At 44.3% G+C, this 14744-nt stretch overlaps 1 protein-coding gene across 1 annotated transcript in view; it reads right to left on the reverse strand.

Annotated features, from left to right (window-relative positions):
* Window positions 1–14744, reverse strand: part of RASA4B (RAS p21 protein activator 4B) — a 39512-nt gene that overhangs the window by 7354 nt on the left and 17414 nt on the right. Inside the window, exons 2-12 of the mRNA XM_042442575.1 lie at window positions 13875–13931; window positions 12427–12540; window positions 11872–11933; window positions 11458–11587; window positions 7490–7571; window positions 6764–6898; window positions 6250–6341; window positions 5646–5763; window positions 4687–4840; window positions 4302–4366; window positions 3092–3204 (exon numbers count right to left, since the gene is read on the reverse strand). Of these exons, the coding sequence (XP_042298509.1) occupies window positions 3092–3204; window positions 4302–4366; window positions 4687–4840; window positions 5646–5763; window positions 6250–6341; window positions 6764–6898; window positions 7490–7571; window positions 11458–11587; window positions 11872–11933; window positions 12427–12530 (1055 nt within the window). The 5' untranslated portion in view covers window positions 12531–12540; window positions 13875–13931. The remainder of the gene's footprint in view (window positions 1–3091; window positions 3205–4301; window positions 4367–4686; window positions 4841–5645; window positions 5764–6249; window positions 6342–6763; window positions 6899–7489; window positions 7572–11457; window positions 11588–11871; window positions 11934–12426; window positions 12541–13874; window positions 13932–14744) is intronic.

Genomic DNA, 14744 nt, shown 5'->3' on the forward strand with positions numbered 1-14744 from the left:
AGAAAAGGAAGAGGAGGAGGAAGAAAAGGAAGAGAGGGAGGAGAAGGTGGAAGAAGAGGAAGAAGAAAAGAAAGAGAGGAAGAAGAAAATGAAGAGGAGGAGGAAGAAAAGGAAGAGAGGGAAGAGGAAGAAGAAAAGGAAGAGGAGGAGGAAGAAAAGAGAGGGAGGAGGAGAAGGAGGAAGAAGAAAAGGAAGAGAGGGAGGGGAGGAAGAGAAGGAGGACGAAGAGAAGGAAGAGGAAGAGAAGGATGAATAATATGAAGAGAAGGAGAAGGAAAAGGAATATGAGGAAGAAGATGAGAAAGAAGAGGAAAAAGAAAAGGAGGAGGAAGAAGAAAAGGAAGAGAGGAAGGAAAGGGAAAGGAGGAGGAGGAAGAAGAGGACGAAGAAAAGGAAGAATAATATGAAGAGAAGCAGGAGGAAAAGGAAGAGGAGGAAAAAGAAGAGGAAGACAAGGGAAAGAAGAGGAAGAGAAGGAAAAAGACTATTAGGAGGAAGGGGAAAGCAAGGAGGAGGAAGAAGAGGAGGAGGAAGACAAAGGAGAAGAATGAAGAAGAGGTGAGGAGGAAGAAGAAAAGAAAGATGAGGAAGGAAGACAAAAGAGGAGGAATAAGAAGAAGAGGAGGGAGTGAAAGAGGAGTAGGAAGAGGAAAACAAAGAGAAGGAAGAAGAGAAGAGAAGAAGAGGAAAAGGAAGAAGGAGGAAGAGAAGAGGAGGAAGGTCTGGGGGGGAGGCATCCTTACATGTCTTTGGCGGGCAGGTTCTTCCCTTCCACGATCCGGATGAACAAAGAGCTCCTTTTGCTGGCCATGGCTAGTGGCGGACCGCGGGGAGAGCAGCAGCAGGGCTTGCCCCCATCCCTGGCTGCCACCGGACTCAAGAGAGAACCTAGAGCTGCAAAGCAGACCTCAGGGCTGCCTCCTTCTGCTCGCCTTTCCCCCATTCAAGCCTTTGCCTTTCCTCCAGCCGGGGAAGCAGTCTGCTCCTCTGCCAATCAGGGAGAGGGAAGGCAAGGAGGGGGCGTGGCCAGGGAGGCATCTTCCCTTACCATTGGCTGAGCGCTCTCCAGCTGTCAACAGTTGCTCTGGGTTCTTTTTCCCCTCCCTCTTCCAGATGTTTTCCTCTGCTTTCCTTGGCTGGAGAGTTGCACAAAATCTGGATGTGCGCAAACATTGCTTCTCTGTCTAAAGGCGCATTTGTGCCAATCAATGGTTTCCAAACTTTTAAGTCCTCCGGGTGCTTTGGACTTCAGCTCCCAGAAGCCAGATTGGGCAGCAGCCAGGGATTCTGGGAGGTGAAGTCCAAAACATCTGCAGGACTTTAAAGCTTGGGCACCTTGAAAGTCCAAAACACACTGCAGGAATAACCCAACTTGAGACCGCTTTAACTCCCCCGGCTCAGCGCTAGGAGACTCTGGGAAGCATCATTTTGTGAGCCTTCTCTACCAAATATAAGCCTTTATATTATATATATTATAAGTAATGATAAATAATCCTTTTGCTTTTGCCTCTGGTCCCATCGACGCGAATAAACGCTGAATAAACGGACCAAGCAGAGCCTCTTTGTCTGATGTTCTCCTCCTGGAACTTATATACTCACGCATAAAGCCACTGCCAAGAAACCTCTCCCTGCATTAAAAGGGCCTTTATTAGCACAGTCCTGTCCAAGCGAAACATTATCCAGGCCTTCTTATTTATACAGTCTTCTTATTACTTTTAAAGGAACAAGTTCAGGATATATAGCGCATAATAAACTATGTCCCCTATAAAATAACAAACCAGGTTGCTTTTTGGACTTATATGTTTTAACGTATTTTGATCCTGGATAAGAGTCATGGTACTGAGGCCGACCATAATCCGATTGTGCCCCATTGGTTTGGTGATGATGGCGGTTGCTGTTTTAGTGCAACTTGTGGCATTTTCATTTATTTTTTAAGGTTAGAGCTAGCTACAGTAGTACAAAACTAATAGGGACCTGCGCAACATGCCGCCTGCAAAAAAAAAGTTCTGGGGGTCCCTATGAGAGTAAATGGCAAAACCTTTTATTTAGCTTTTGATTCCGGAGAACAATTGGGCGGAGAGAAAACGATGATTGGAATGTAGGAAGCGAAAGAAGCTCTGTCCTCCCTGACTCTTATGGTCTACACAGAGATTGTTTTTAATGGCTGTAATGCAGAAGATATAGAGACAGTCCAATTCGATGATAAGAAAGCGGGAAGGAAGGATGATAAATAATCACTTGGGATTCACACCCTTGGGTGTGTACATGAAAATGCAAGGTTTGAAGGAAACCCCGCTAGAAGGGTTATTGCTTAAACCAAGTTGGTCTCCTCCATAACCAAGTTTTTATTCACAGATGCAAACTACACAGCTTAAAATATTAAATATATATATACACAATTTCAGAAAGCACCCTGATTTTGCCATTTATATAAGGGTTTACTACACCTGTATATATTGTGGACTTGACACCAGGATTTTAGGGGTCCTGGGAACCAAACCCAGCAGAACAAGAGGCCCACTGTCCCATCCTTTATAATATCCCTCCTAACAGTTGCTATTGTGGGATGGTTTTACAATAATGGGGATTATCTATATATTATTATATATATATATATTATATATGAGAAAAGAACGGGTGGATTAGCCTAGCCATTTCAATAATAAAAGTTCAAGTGGGTGGTGAAGAAGAAGAGGGGAGGAGGAAGATGAGGAAGAAGAGGAGGAGGCAGGACTAGCGAAGCGGAGAGGAGGACGGAGAAGGTGGAGGAAGCAGTAGAAAACGGAGAGAGAAGTGGGCCCTTGGTATCCACTGGGGTTTGGTTCCAGGACCCTCCATGGATACCAAAATCCATGGATGTTCAAGTCCCATTAAATACAGTGCCATAGTAAAATGGTGTCCCTTGTATAAAATGGCAAAATCACAGCTTTTGGGTTTTTAAAGAAATATTCTGAAGCTGTGGATGGTTGAATCCGTGGATATGGAGGGCCAACTGTCCTTTTGCATCTGACAGCATCTTGTGAGTTCACACAATTCAGACGTTCTGTTAACCCAGTTCTAATTTTCCCTAGCCGTCACTCTGGCCTCTTACCCAACATCTTTGCTCTCCACTTTGCTGGGATCGAGTTCGATGTACCTCTTCTCTTCAAAGACACGGTTAATGGTCGGCCCAAGTACTCGATGGAGGTACTGCATCCCTGCCACCTACAAGAACAATTTCGGATGAGGTGGAAAAGAGTGGGCTGCACAACCAGATGGTGCGTGTTTGATTATTATTATTATTATTATTATTATTATTGATGTGGTTGTCGTTGTGTGCCTTCAAATCAGTTCTGACTTACGCTGACACTAAAGTGAAACTATTGTGACAAGATGCGTTCAGAGGAGGTTTGCCCTTGCCTTCCTCTGAGGCTAAGAAAATGTGACTTGCCCCGTCACAGGATTTCGTGGCTAAATGGAGATTCAAACGCCGGTCTCCCAGAGTCCTAGTCTAACATTCAAACAACTATATCATGCTTTGTTTACAAGATATCCGGAAGCCGCGTTGGGCAGATAGCAAAATACAATAACATCCAAAACCCACACAATAGTGATACCTTTATTGGATCATCCAAAATGCACAAAATACAGGATGCAAGCTTTCGAAGCCCCAATGGCTTCTTCATCAGTCTCTGCCTAATAAGGGAGCGGATAGCCTTAAAAAGGACAAAGGCAACCTTGGATCTCAAAGGGAAATATCTTTTTGTGCCGAAGGCAGTTCAATTTTATTTCCTGGACCGTATGACTCTTTATCACCCAGAGTCCACATGGCCAAAAGGAATGGCCTCTGCCTATTTAGACATCCCTCCATACCATCTTAACTGAGAACAACAGCATCATCTTGACAAAATATACCCCGTTACTTTAACATCACCATATTTTTCTTTCTCCTGTATGGTTTTTCACATCTTAGCCTGACAAAGATGTCAATGGAGTTTTGAAAGCTTGCATCATGTATTTTGTGCATTTTTGGTTGTCCCAATAAAGGTTTGGTGGATCTTGGATGTTCTTATACATTACTATTGATGGTCATCATCACCTCTACATGCCTTTCGTTGGTGAAAATCCTTCTTCACAGAGACTTTAGTATTTCTCAGGTGGACCATACTAAGGAAACTGTGTATATGGTGCAGACATTATCAGTCTTTAGTTATTAGTTTTACTATGTTTTGCAAGTTTTTACATGCTGCTGTGCGCTGTCTTGTGAGGACTAACCCTCAAAGGCAGCTTAAACGTCTTTGAAGCAGATAAATATATATTACCTTCAGAAAAGACTCCATCGACTTGGAAGCCAGAGAGTTGCTGCGAAACAAGGTGCTTGCCTCGCCTGAAAGAGAGGACATTGCTGGCATTTGGTCATTAAACCAACGACTTGGGATTTGGTTTTAAAGAAATGTATGGAAAATCATAGCAGAGACTGAGTGTCCTCTTTTTGGACTACAACTCCCCAACCCACCCAGCCGCCAAGGAATATTGTACTAAACTCTGGACAAGAAGAGTTAATGCCATACCCCAAAAATCAATCTATTAGGAGCAGGAGCAGAAATTTCCCAGATACACAACACCCTGACTTTACAATAGATGTCCAAAGTATGCAAAGGCTTAGCCATCCATTGGATAGTTCCCATCACACCGCAAGGTCCTTACATGTTTTATCCAATTCCATCTTGAAAAGGAGATCCAAGAACTCTTTGGCCAGCCCTTGACCCAAGAAGAGCTTGACAAGGTTGACGGCAACTTCTTGTCTGCACTCGGCGGTCGTCGTCTCGTCGATCAGGGTCAATAAATGCACTTTTCCATCCTGTCGGGGGATAAAACGGTGGAAGTAGTCCCATGGAGGTTTAACACACACTTTAGGTTTCAGGAATGGGAGATGCTTCCTACAAAATGTGATGTTTTGTGTGTCTTTGTGTATGAGGTGGTCCATTCTTTCAGTCATACAAGGAAGAGCTCTTTCATCCTATTCCAATGTCATTATTGATTCATTATTTGCACCCCACTTTACCTCCATGGAGCTCAAGGCAGGAGACGCAACTTCCCTCCACGTTTACAACCCTGTATGGCATTCACATGGTATCTGTACGGTATTTTATTCCTATTTTAGATTTATTATATTTAGCTTTTTCTAATTTCTATGGAACTTCTATAGAATTTTATAGCGTGTTTTATCTGCTTTTGTGTTATTTTGATATGGCCTAAGGTCTAATCAATAAACATTGATTGATTACAACCCTGTGAGGTAGGGTTGTGAGTAAGGTTGGTTTTGCAACTCAGGGACTTGTGAGATCCAGATTCAAGTCCCCACTGAGCCATGAAACCCACAAAATGGCCTCCCCCTTCCTCTAAGCCTGGCCTACTTTGCAGGGTTGTGATGGTAATGGAGGATAATGGACTCAGCCATGAGCTTCACTGGAGAAACAAAAATATGAGAGAATGACTGAACCAAGAGCATCACAGCAAACACTTGAAGCAACACTTTTTTAGCCTGTAGCTCCAAGAGTTCCTCAGTTATCATTGCTCTCTCTTGGGGGATTTTGGAAGTTGTAATACAAAATGGTATTTTACCAAGCTCTGTTTACAGCTGAGAGAAGACAAACGAAGCTCACCTTTGCACCCGCTTTGACTTTGTGGCACAACAACTCGACAAGAGGTTGGTAGTGAAGTGATGGGAGCACCATTTCGTCCCGGAGCTGTACCTGAAGGTGCAAGGAACCCAGGTTGCCTCTAAAAAGAAAAGAGGGAAAGATGCATACAGTCCAGAGAAAAAACCAGAGCACAAGAAAAGAGAGCAATGCTGCATGAATCCCACACAAATGAGAGAATACTTTCCAACAGGGCATGCATTAGGAAGATCTCACTTGAAGCACAGTAAAAATAACACAGCGCACACTTTGTTCCCCTGAATATAGCTAAGGAGAAGTTGGACAGCCAGGGGTCAGGAATGCTGCCGCTGCATTATGCATTGAAGGAAAGGTTGCACTGGAACCGTGGATCTCTCTCTAGAAACTTTGAACTTTAGTTCCCAGAATCGCTGGCCATGCCGGCTGGACGTTTCTGGGGAACTGAGGTCCAACAGTATTTGGAGGCCCCGGAGTTTGAATGCCGAAGATCTTCACAGTCCCTTCAGCCTGAATTATGCTGCGACACGTGAAAACAAGGGCTGCCTGGACTCTAATCTCATTTTCCCACCTTTGAGAGACAAGGACTCACTCAGCTAATCTTGGCTTGGACCTGTCCGGACGGAGCAAAAACCATCCTTCTTCCCGCTGGACGTTCTCTAACCCTTGTACATTGAACACCACCTGAGAGAGAAAGAGAAAGAGAGAGGGGAGGAATCAAAAGGGATATTTATTCTCACTTGAAGTTAGCATCTCCCACTTTTATTCAAGATATCAGGCAACGGGAAGAAAGCAGTATCCTTCATAATAGCTTCTGGATCATGGCTTTGGCAGGATCTGCACTGCAACTTGATACTGCTTTAATTGGCATGTCTCAATGCTATGGGATTCTGGGATTTGTAGTCTCATAAACTGCCTTGGGGTATGTTGGAGTCTACTTCTTTGGAGGTTTTAAAGCAAAGGCTGTATGGCCATTTGTCACAGAGAGTGCTTTGACTGTGTCTTCCTGCATGGCAGGGGCTTGGATTGGATAGCATTGGAGGGGGGGATCTTCCACTCTTCCAGTATTCGTTCTATGATTTCTCCGTTCCTTCATTTGAACTCACCTTCCCCAGAAAATCATTCCTGCTGACGAGGTCCCAGTCCCAGACTTCAACGACGCAGAGCTTCTCCACGGCTGGTTCTTCCAAGTCGAACTCAAACGTCTCGTTCCATCTCGGGTAGCAAGATTTTTTGATCACCTGAAAGAAGAGCAACGTCAAAAGAACCAGGGCCTGGATGCTGTCATGCGCTGGGCAAGGACCAAGGGGCTAAAGCAACACGATGGAGGCTTGACCACTGAGATTAACTTGGGAGATAAGAGGAATAAACTATGTGGAAAGATGAGAAAGGGCCTCCTCTGTGATGGCACCCTGGATGTGGAATGCTCTCTCCCTGGAGGCCCACCTGGTCTTATTTTGGCCTTATTTCGGATTCACATTGAAACGTGGTTTTTCAACCAAGCGTTTAAGGGAATGGAAAATCCATAACCCGAAAGCAGCCACCAAGAAGGCCCTGTCTGCCTTATCCTCAACTAAAGAGCCTGTGGGACCAAGAGAAAGGCCTCCTGAACCCATACCAGTTGACATCTCAGAAGAAAGGTGATACCCAGTTGGGCCCTCCTTCAGCTCCAGGGTGAGAAGGAGCAAATGCGTACCACCATGGTGAAAGAGAAGGACAGACATGGCCTTTTTGCCACCACCGTTGCCCCCAGTAGCCTGCCCTGGGTGACATCCGCACCAGAATGAAGACACTGATTCAGTTTTGATACGCTCTTGAGACACAGAACTCACCGATGTTTCCTGAATCTTGCCGTTATAGCGGACTCTGACAAAGGGATCGGAGGCTCCGTTGCGGTCTTTCCGAGCCAAATCCCTGGGAAGGGAAGGGAAGAAAACCATGTCTATGTTGGTTTTCATCCTCTGGTGAAAAGCAAGAGTATAATCTGTCCTGGAAGCACTAACCTTCTACTCTCTCATCCATCCAGCCTTAAGAGTGAGCACAAAGAGTTATGTCTGCTGGAGTTTTGTAAGTTCTTTGACATTGTTTGACTTTCCTTCATCCAAGTTTAGATCCTTTGTTAAATGGCCCTAAGTTTTACCCTCGACTTATCCAGGGGTCATAGCAAAATCCATAACTTTGGCCCCAAAACCTGCCCTTGACTTATACATGAGGTCGACTTATAGTTGAGTATATACAGGTATTCTTTTGGTTTGGTTTTGTGCCTTTAAGTCGTTTTTGACTCCTTGAAATGCTAAAACCTGTCATGTGGTTTTATTGGGTAAAATGCTTTCGGTGGCCATTGCCTTTGCCTTCTTCTGAGGCTGAGAGAGTGGGACTTGCCCAGAGTCACCCACTGGGCTTCCATGGATTTGATTCCTCCAGAGTCCTAGTCCAAGACTCAAACCGCTCCACTACACTGGCTCTCTTAAGCATTCTTTACATCAGTACTATACCGTTGAACAAAAAGTTTTGGTGTCCTTCTGCCACACAATGTCAGTATTCCAGCCCACCGCAGCTCCACATCTGTTCCCCCGACAGCTACGTCGATGAGCACCGTTGAGTTTTATCAATATGATATTTAAAAATAACCTCTCCCAACCCTCCGCTTCCTTCGCTCCGTGGCGTCTTTCCAGTCGGGGACCCCATTCAGCATTCAAAAGGGAAATGGCTCCCCACAAAGACATTGCGTTTCTCTTTCAGCCTCATTTCCTTCAAATTGGGGGTTTGGGTTTTTGTTTTAATGAGAGGACACGGCACAATTATTTCCAGCCCAATTATTTTCTTGGCAGCGATCAAGAAAAGGGAAAGGAAGGAAATTATCGTGCGTTGCTTCTGACTCACATCACCCGAATCATGCAAGGCAGGGGTTAGAGGCTTGGAACTGGGAGATCCAGGTTTAAGTCCCAGCTGAGCCTAAGGAAGAAAAGAGACAAGGGCTAAATTTGGACACCATCATCATCATCACATTTATCTATAATGGCCTTTTCACCAAAGGGAAGAACATCAGGCACATATAATCAAAAATGGACAATAAAAACACAACTCTATAAAATGCTAAACTACTAAAATAATACACAGTGGGCCCTTGGTATCTACTGTGGATCCCAAAAAGATCCACAGGTACCAAAATCCGTGGCTGCTCAAGTCCCATTAAGTACAATGGCATAGTAAAATAGTGTCCCTGACAATAAAGTGGCAAAATCAAAGTTTGCTTTTTGGAATCCATGTATTTTTAAAATATTTTTGGATGTTCGAATCCATGGATATTGAAAAGCTGACTGTACTAATATCCTAAAAACAACATCCTTATCAGTCACTATCCATCTTGACCGCTTTAGTCACACTTGGCGACGTAATCTGGCAAATTGAAAAGAGAGGTCTTCAGCTCAATGCATGGACATGGACTCATACCCTTTTGTCTCCGGACATCAGCCAGAGGGGTGTACTTTTGATGTTTCCGTTCTCTGACCTCCCTCGTGGCCGGCTTCCTTTTTTCAAAGGGGATGGTGACATCCACAATAGTAATCTTCTTGTGGTCTTCATCTGTGATGACTATGTCAGGACTGTCTGTCCCAGGCATGGTTCGATTTAGAGAAATGGTGCACATTGAGGCTGGGATAGCTTTGGCGAGTCGATTCATTACAGCATCGTGCCAATGTTTCCAGGCTGTCAAGTGTGGAGGGCAGTTGCAGAGCACATGTGGAAGTGTCTCATTTGGATGACCATGACGGCAACGTTTATCGTGGTTGCCAGTTTTAACGGCGCCATTGAGGGGCACAACATTCAGACAAGCTCGGTGAACAAAATGCCAGTCAGCAAAACGGGTGAAATCTCCGCCTGGTATAAAGTGGTTGCTTGAGTCCCACTGCGATGTCGCCTCAAAAACCTTGCCCTGGTCAGGTTTGCGCAGAAGCGCGATGGTATATTTCTCCCTTAGGAGTTCTTTCAATGAACTTTCTAACAGATGTCATGTTTTATGGAAGAAGCTCTAGACCTTTGGGGGTTCCCTTTGGTGATGGTGATCTGGGGACCCTCTTCAGCAGCCCACACCCATTCACAGCCATTGATCTTAGACAAAAGGCCGAGAAGCGATACTGGGACCAAAAGCTTGCAATGAGCCCTGGTCCAAACTGGTAGCCAGTGGAGGGTCTTAGGAGGGGAAAAGACATGTGAGTTTCAACGGTCAAAAAACATCAGTTTTGTGTGGTGGTGGAAATTATTGGAAACGTACTGTATAACAATTCCATCGATTCCGCAGCGTTGAGCCTTGGCCATCAAAGCGGTGCCAAGCTGCATTATTTCGGCAGCGTGGATACCAGCCTCTGTCTCAGTCCCTGTGGGACGCCAGTTCCGGATCAAGCAGGTACAACTTTTGCAGCCCTGCCCACGGTTGAAAGTCCAAGTGTGTAAGTGAGCGTGACTGTTGATAAGTGAGAGGAATTGTTCGTCTGACCTGGACGGGCCATTTCTTTGTTCTTAAGCTGTTTGCATGCTTGTTGGAGTTTTTTCTCTGGCACGGGACAGCTCATTCCCTACTGTCAACCAACTACCAGTGCTTTAAAGCCTTGGAAAAGGCAAGGCAGGGCATTGCTCAGGACGTTCTCTGATGGAGGGCAACCTCCCTTGAGCAGGCATGGAGGTCTCCGGGGTGTAAATCTTTATGAATTTCCTTCTTGGAGACAGGAACAAACAAATTGGGATTTTCTCCACAAAAATTGACATTTTCTTGCCAAGAAAGAAAGAAAGAAAGCCCAATCCTATGTGTTTTTGGTGCACATTAAGTCCCAAGTTGCAAAGATTCTCCCAAGTCTTACCTTCTGGAGCAACAGAAAACAAACACATGTTCTATAGATATCTGAAGGTGACTGTCATGAATCAAGAGATTCAAGCTACAGGAAAAGAAATTCCAGCTAAACATTAGGAAGAACTTCCTGACAGAAAGAGCTGCTCAACACTGGAAGACGCTGCCTTGGATGGTAGTGGCGTCTCCTTCGTTGGAAGTCTTTAAACAGAGATTGGATGGGCATCTCTGAGAGCATTTAGATTGTGTATTCTTCCATGGCAAAGGCTTGGACTATATGACCTTTGGAGTCCCTTCCAACACTATGACTCTATATCACATCTTTCCTTCTCCAAGAAGAGCATACCCAGCCCCTCCAACTGTTTCTCATAAGGTTTGGTTCCTGATCTTTTGCTATCTTGGTCACCCTCCATCAGTATCTTCCATAAATTGTGATTCCCAGAACTGGACATATTAATACTCCAAGTGACACCTGGCCAAGGCAGAACTGAGTAGTAACACCGCTACTCAGTGTTACTCCTTCCTACACAGCATTGATTTGTTACACGAGAGCCATTGTGCTGTTGTGGTTTGTATGTTGGACCAAGACACTGGGAGACTAGGGTTCAAATCCCTACTTAGCCATGGAAGTCCACTTGGGCAAGCCACACTCTCTCAGCCTCAGAGGAAGAAAAGGACAAATCCCCAATGGAAAATTCTGCCAAGTAAACCCTGTAATAGGTTTGCCTTAGAGTAGCCATGAGTCGGGAACTTGTCCCTCTTGCCAAGTTCATTGAGCGCAAATGACTTTTGCGCTTTGCAGCAAATGAAGTAAGTTGAGGCCAAAGGGGGAAAGCGGGAGGAAGAGAGAGAAACCGGGACATTTTAAAAGCAGCTGAAAAAGTGGGATGGCAGAGGATTGTTGAAGACTCTCCCTTCCAAATCTGGACATTTGAAGGGCTTGTAATTTGGATTTACCTGGCATCAAACACAGTGCAGCGGAGTTTCCTCCCAGCCCTGCTGCTAACAATTTCCATCTGGAGGTGGATTTCCCCTTGGACCTCTTCATCTGGATCAATTTCGGTGAGGTTCAGCCAACCGCTGTAGCCTGGGAACCAAAGGAGGGACAGAGAGAAGGGATTTGCAAGATAGGAAGAACTCACAACCAATACATCAGGTCTTTTCTGATTTCGGAAGCTGAGCATGTTTGGATCTGGTCTAATGAGTTACACGGCCTAAGACAATTCAGCAGCATAAAGCACAGTGCAGCTCAAAACCTGATAATAACAAGTTTTGTTATTATAGTAAAACACTATAGGTTAGGTCTCTTTTGCATTACGCATTTATACCGTTCCAGGTGCTTCTACACTGTAGAAATAATACAAATCCTACCTTTGGGATGTTCAGCCAAGAGACTTTGTGTGAGGTGGACCTTCCCAATAACGTCATCCCGGCTAAGACAAGACAAGACACCAAGAGACACAAAACAAGGTCAGTGGGATATCTTCAACAGCAAGATGGCTTGAATCTAAAGATTTGAGGATCGAGGGGGAAAGAAATCTTTAGGGGGAGAAACCTAAGAAAGAACTTCAAATACTAAGTGAAATCGGCGGTGACCAAGTGTCCACTAAGAACTGATATGGGAAGACTAGGGATAGAATGGAAGAGCATGACCAGGAGCCACTTCACGGTGCAAGTTGCATTTCTATCCAATGCACAATGGAGAGCAACTCTAGGTAGGGTTCATGGCCACTCTTTCCACCTGGAAAGGTTGACTGTTGTGGCTGTAGGCACAATAGCTATGAAAAAGGGACTCAAGAGGAAGGATCTACTGTATATACTCATGTATAGGTCTAAAAATGGACCCCAAAAACCTGCCCTTGACTTATACATGAGATCGACTTATAGTCGAGTATATATGGTACTCCTCAGGAAGTAGCGTCATACCTTAGCGCGTCTTCGTCCATCACGTAGAAGGACACGCAGTGGAAAGTGGGAGGGAGGTGGACGTCGTACTCCTCGCCCCAGAAAGGAAAGAGGGTTTTCCACATGGTTGCAGTCCTGGGAGAGGAAAGCGTTGTGATAAAGTGCTCTATAAATAAAGCTTAATAATAATACAGTAACTGGGTTATTTCTGCAGTGCGTTTTGGACCTCTGAAATCCAAAACACTTCGGATAAAAGGAGACTCAAGATGTGTTTCCAAATGGTCAACCCCAACGCTGTAAACCTGGCAATAGAAGGAAAATTTAATCTGGGATGTAGGATTTTTATTGGGGCATTGCCCTCATTTGCCGCCCTTGCATGCGCCTTGACCCCCTGAAACCCCTGACAGAACTAGGTTTTCACATCTGACAGCCATTTTAAAGCTCTCAACCTCCTTTTAAAATGAGACATGTTGGGCAAACACCAGAGACCAAAGGTCCTTTGGTGTCTGCAGGAAAACAATAAAGCCTTTTCTATTATCTCTTTTATTGGAGAGGCTGACTCACTCGCAACATATTATTGTGTTTCTTTCCTCATTTATTGTTGGCTTTAGATTAGTTTGTCCCCGACGTCTCGCAGACGCAAAACCGGGACGCGGCCGGCCAAGAAAAGACCATTTTTATCCCTTCCTCTCCATTTCTTCCCTGCCGGTTTGATATGAGTTTTGCACTTTGAATGGAAGTTTGCAGCAATTGAAGGAAACTGGGGAGAAAGGAGGAAAGCGGAAGGAGGAGAAAGAAACCGGGACTTTTTGAAAGGAACTTAAAAAGTGGGACAGCAGAGGATCAATCGGAATGGTCCCTGCCAAACTAAAACACTTGGAAGGGGGTCATTTGTAAGGTCCAAAACACACATTGCAGAAATAAATCTGGTTCGAGACTCCTGGGAATTGTAGTTTATTGCGGCTCTAGGACCCAGAGAAGGCTAAAGGTCTCACAAAACTACGGTTTCCCTAGCATTGAGTTAAAGCGGTCCCAAACTGGATTATTTCCGCAGCGTCTTTTCCAACAGGATGACAGCAATGAGAGAGCCATTTGGAAGCACCAAAGTTTAGGGGCAGCCACTGAGAAGACCCTGTTTCATGTCACGGCGCATCTGTACTGTAGAAATAATGCAGTTCGATACCACTTTAAGTGTCATGGTTCCATCTGGGGTTTGTTGTTTTGTGACGCGCCGGCAGGCTTTGGCAGAGAAGACTAAAGACCTCGCTAAACTACAAACCCCATCGGATGGAGCTGCAGTGCTTAAAGTGATCCCGAACTGCATTATTTTTACCGTATAGACAATTTCGGGTTCAACAAGGAGGAGATAGGATTTGTCATTTGATGCATCCCCATTTGGGGTTGGTTTAGGGTGATGAGATGAATATATATGGTCAGATATATATATATATATGGTCAGATATGCTTACCTAATAATGGCTTCATTGTCGATTTTCACAATACAGTAAGGGTCACTGCTGCCTGTACTGAAAGAAAAAGAAATACACACACATCCATATACATTTACATATATATATATAAATCAGCAAAGAGCACCAAAGTGGAGTAGAGAACGAGAGATTTCTATCCCATGGAAATCTGGTATGTCGACTTGGCAGTCTGCATTTTCCCTATAGCTGTGGTTTGGGGCAGAGGGACAAACAATGTATTATTATTATTATTGTTGTTATTATTATTATTAATGTTTATTTATATAGGGCCCTAAGTTTTGCACAGTACTTTACAGCATCATCAAACAACATAAAACATGCACATGGCACACAATCCGAAAGTCATATGCAGTAATAAAACAATTTATCCATTGAAATATAAAAGTTGGACTACAGCTCCCAGGAGCTCTTCCCGCTGCAGCGCCTGCAAAGTCATAAAGACAGTTCTGAGAAAGGACACATTACAACCTGAAAACACATCCAGGGATAGCTGTCTTGGCCACAGAGCAAAGGAAAGCATCATTCCAAATCCACCAGACAGTGATGCCTTTATCAGATCAACCAAAATGCACAAAATCTATGTCGCAAGCTTTCAAAGCTCCACTGGCTTCTTCATCAGGCAGAAAGAGGCAGTGGAGCTTCAAAAACTTGCAACGTGTATAATGTGCAATTTATTGAGGATTTCTGTGCATTCAATGTGTATTTATTGAGCATATAAATGCATTTATTGAGAAATTTCATGCGTTTAATGTGCATTTATTGAGCATATAAATGCATTTATTGAGAAATTTCATGCGTTTAATGTGCATTTATTGAGCATATAAATGCATTTATTGAGAAATTTCATGC

Source organism: Sceloporus undulatus, chromosome 11, assembly GCF_019175285.1.
Source record: "Sceloporus undulatus isolate JIND9_A2432 ecotype Alabama chromosome 11, SceUnd_v1.1, whole genome shotgun sequence".
Lineage (NCBI taxonomy): Eukaryota > Metazoa > Chordata > Lepidosauria > Squamata > Phrynosomatidae > Sceloporus > Sceloporus undulatus.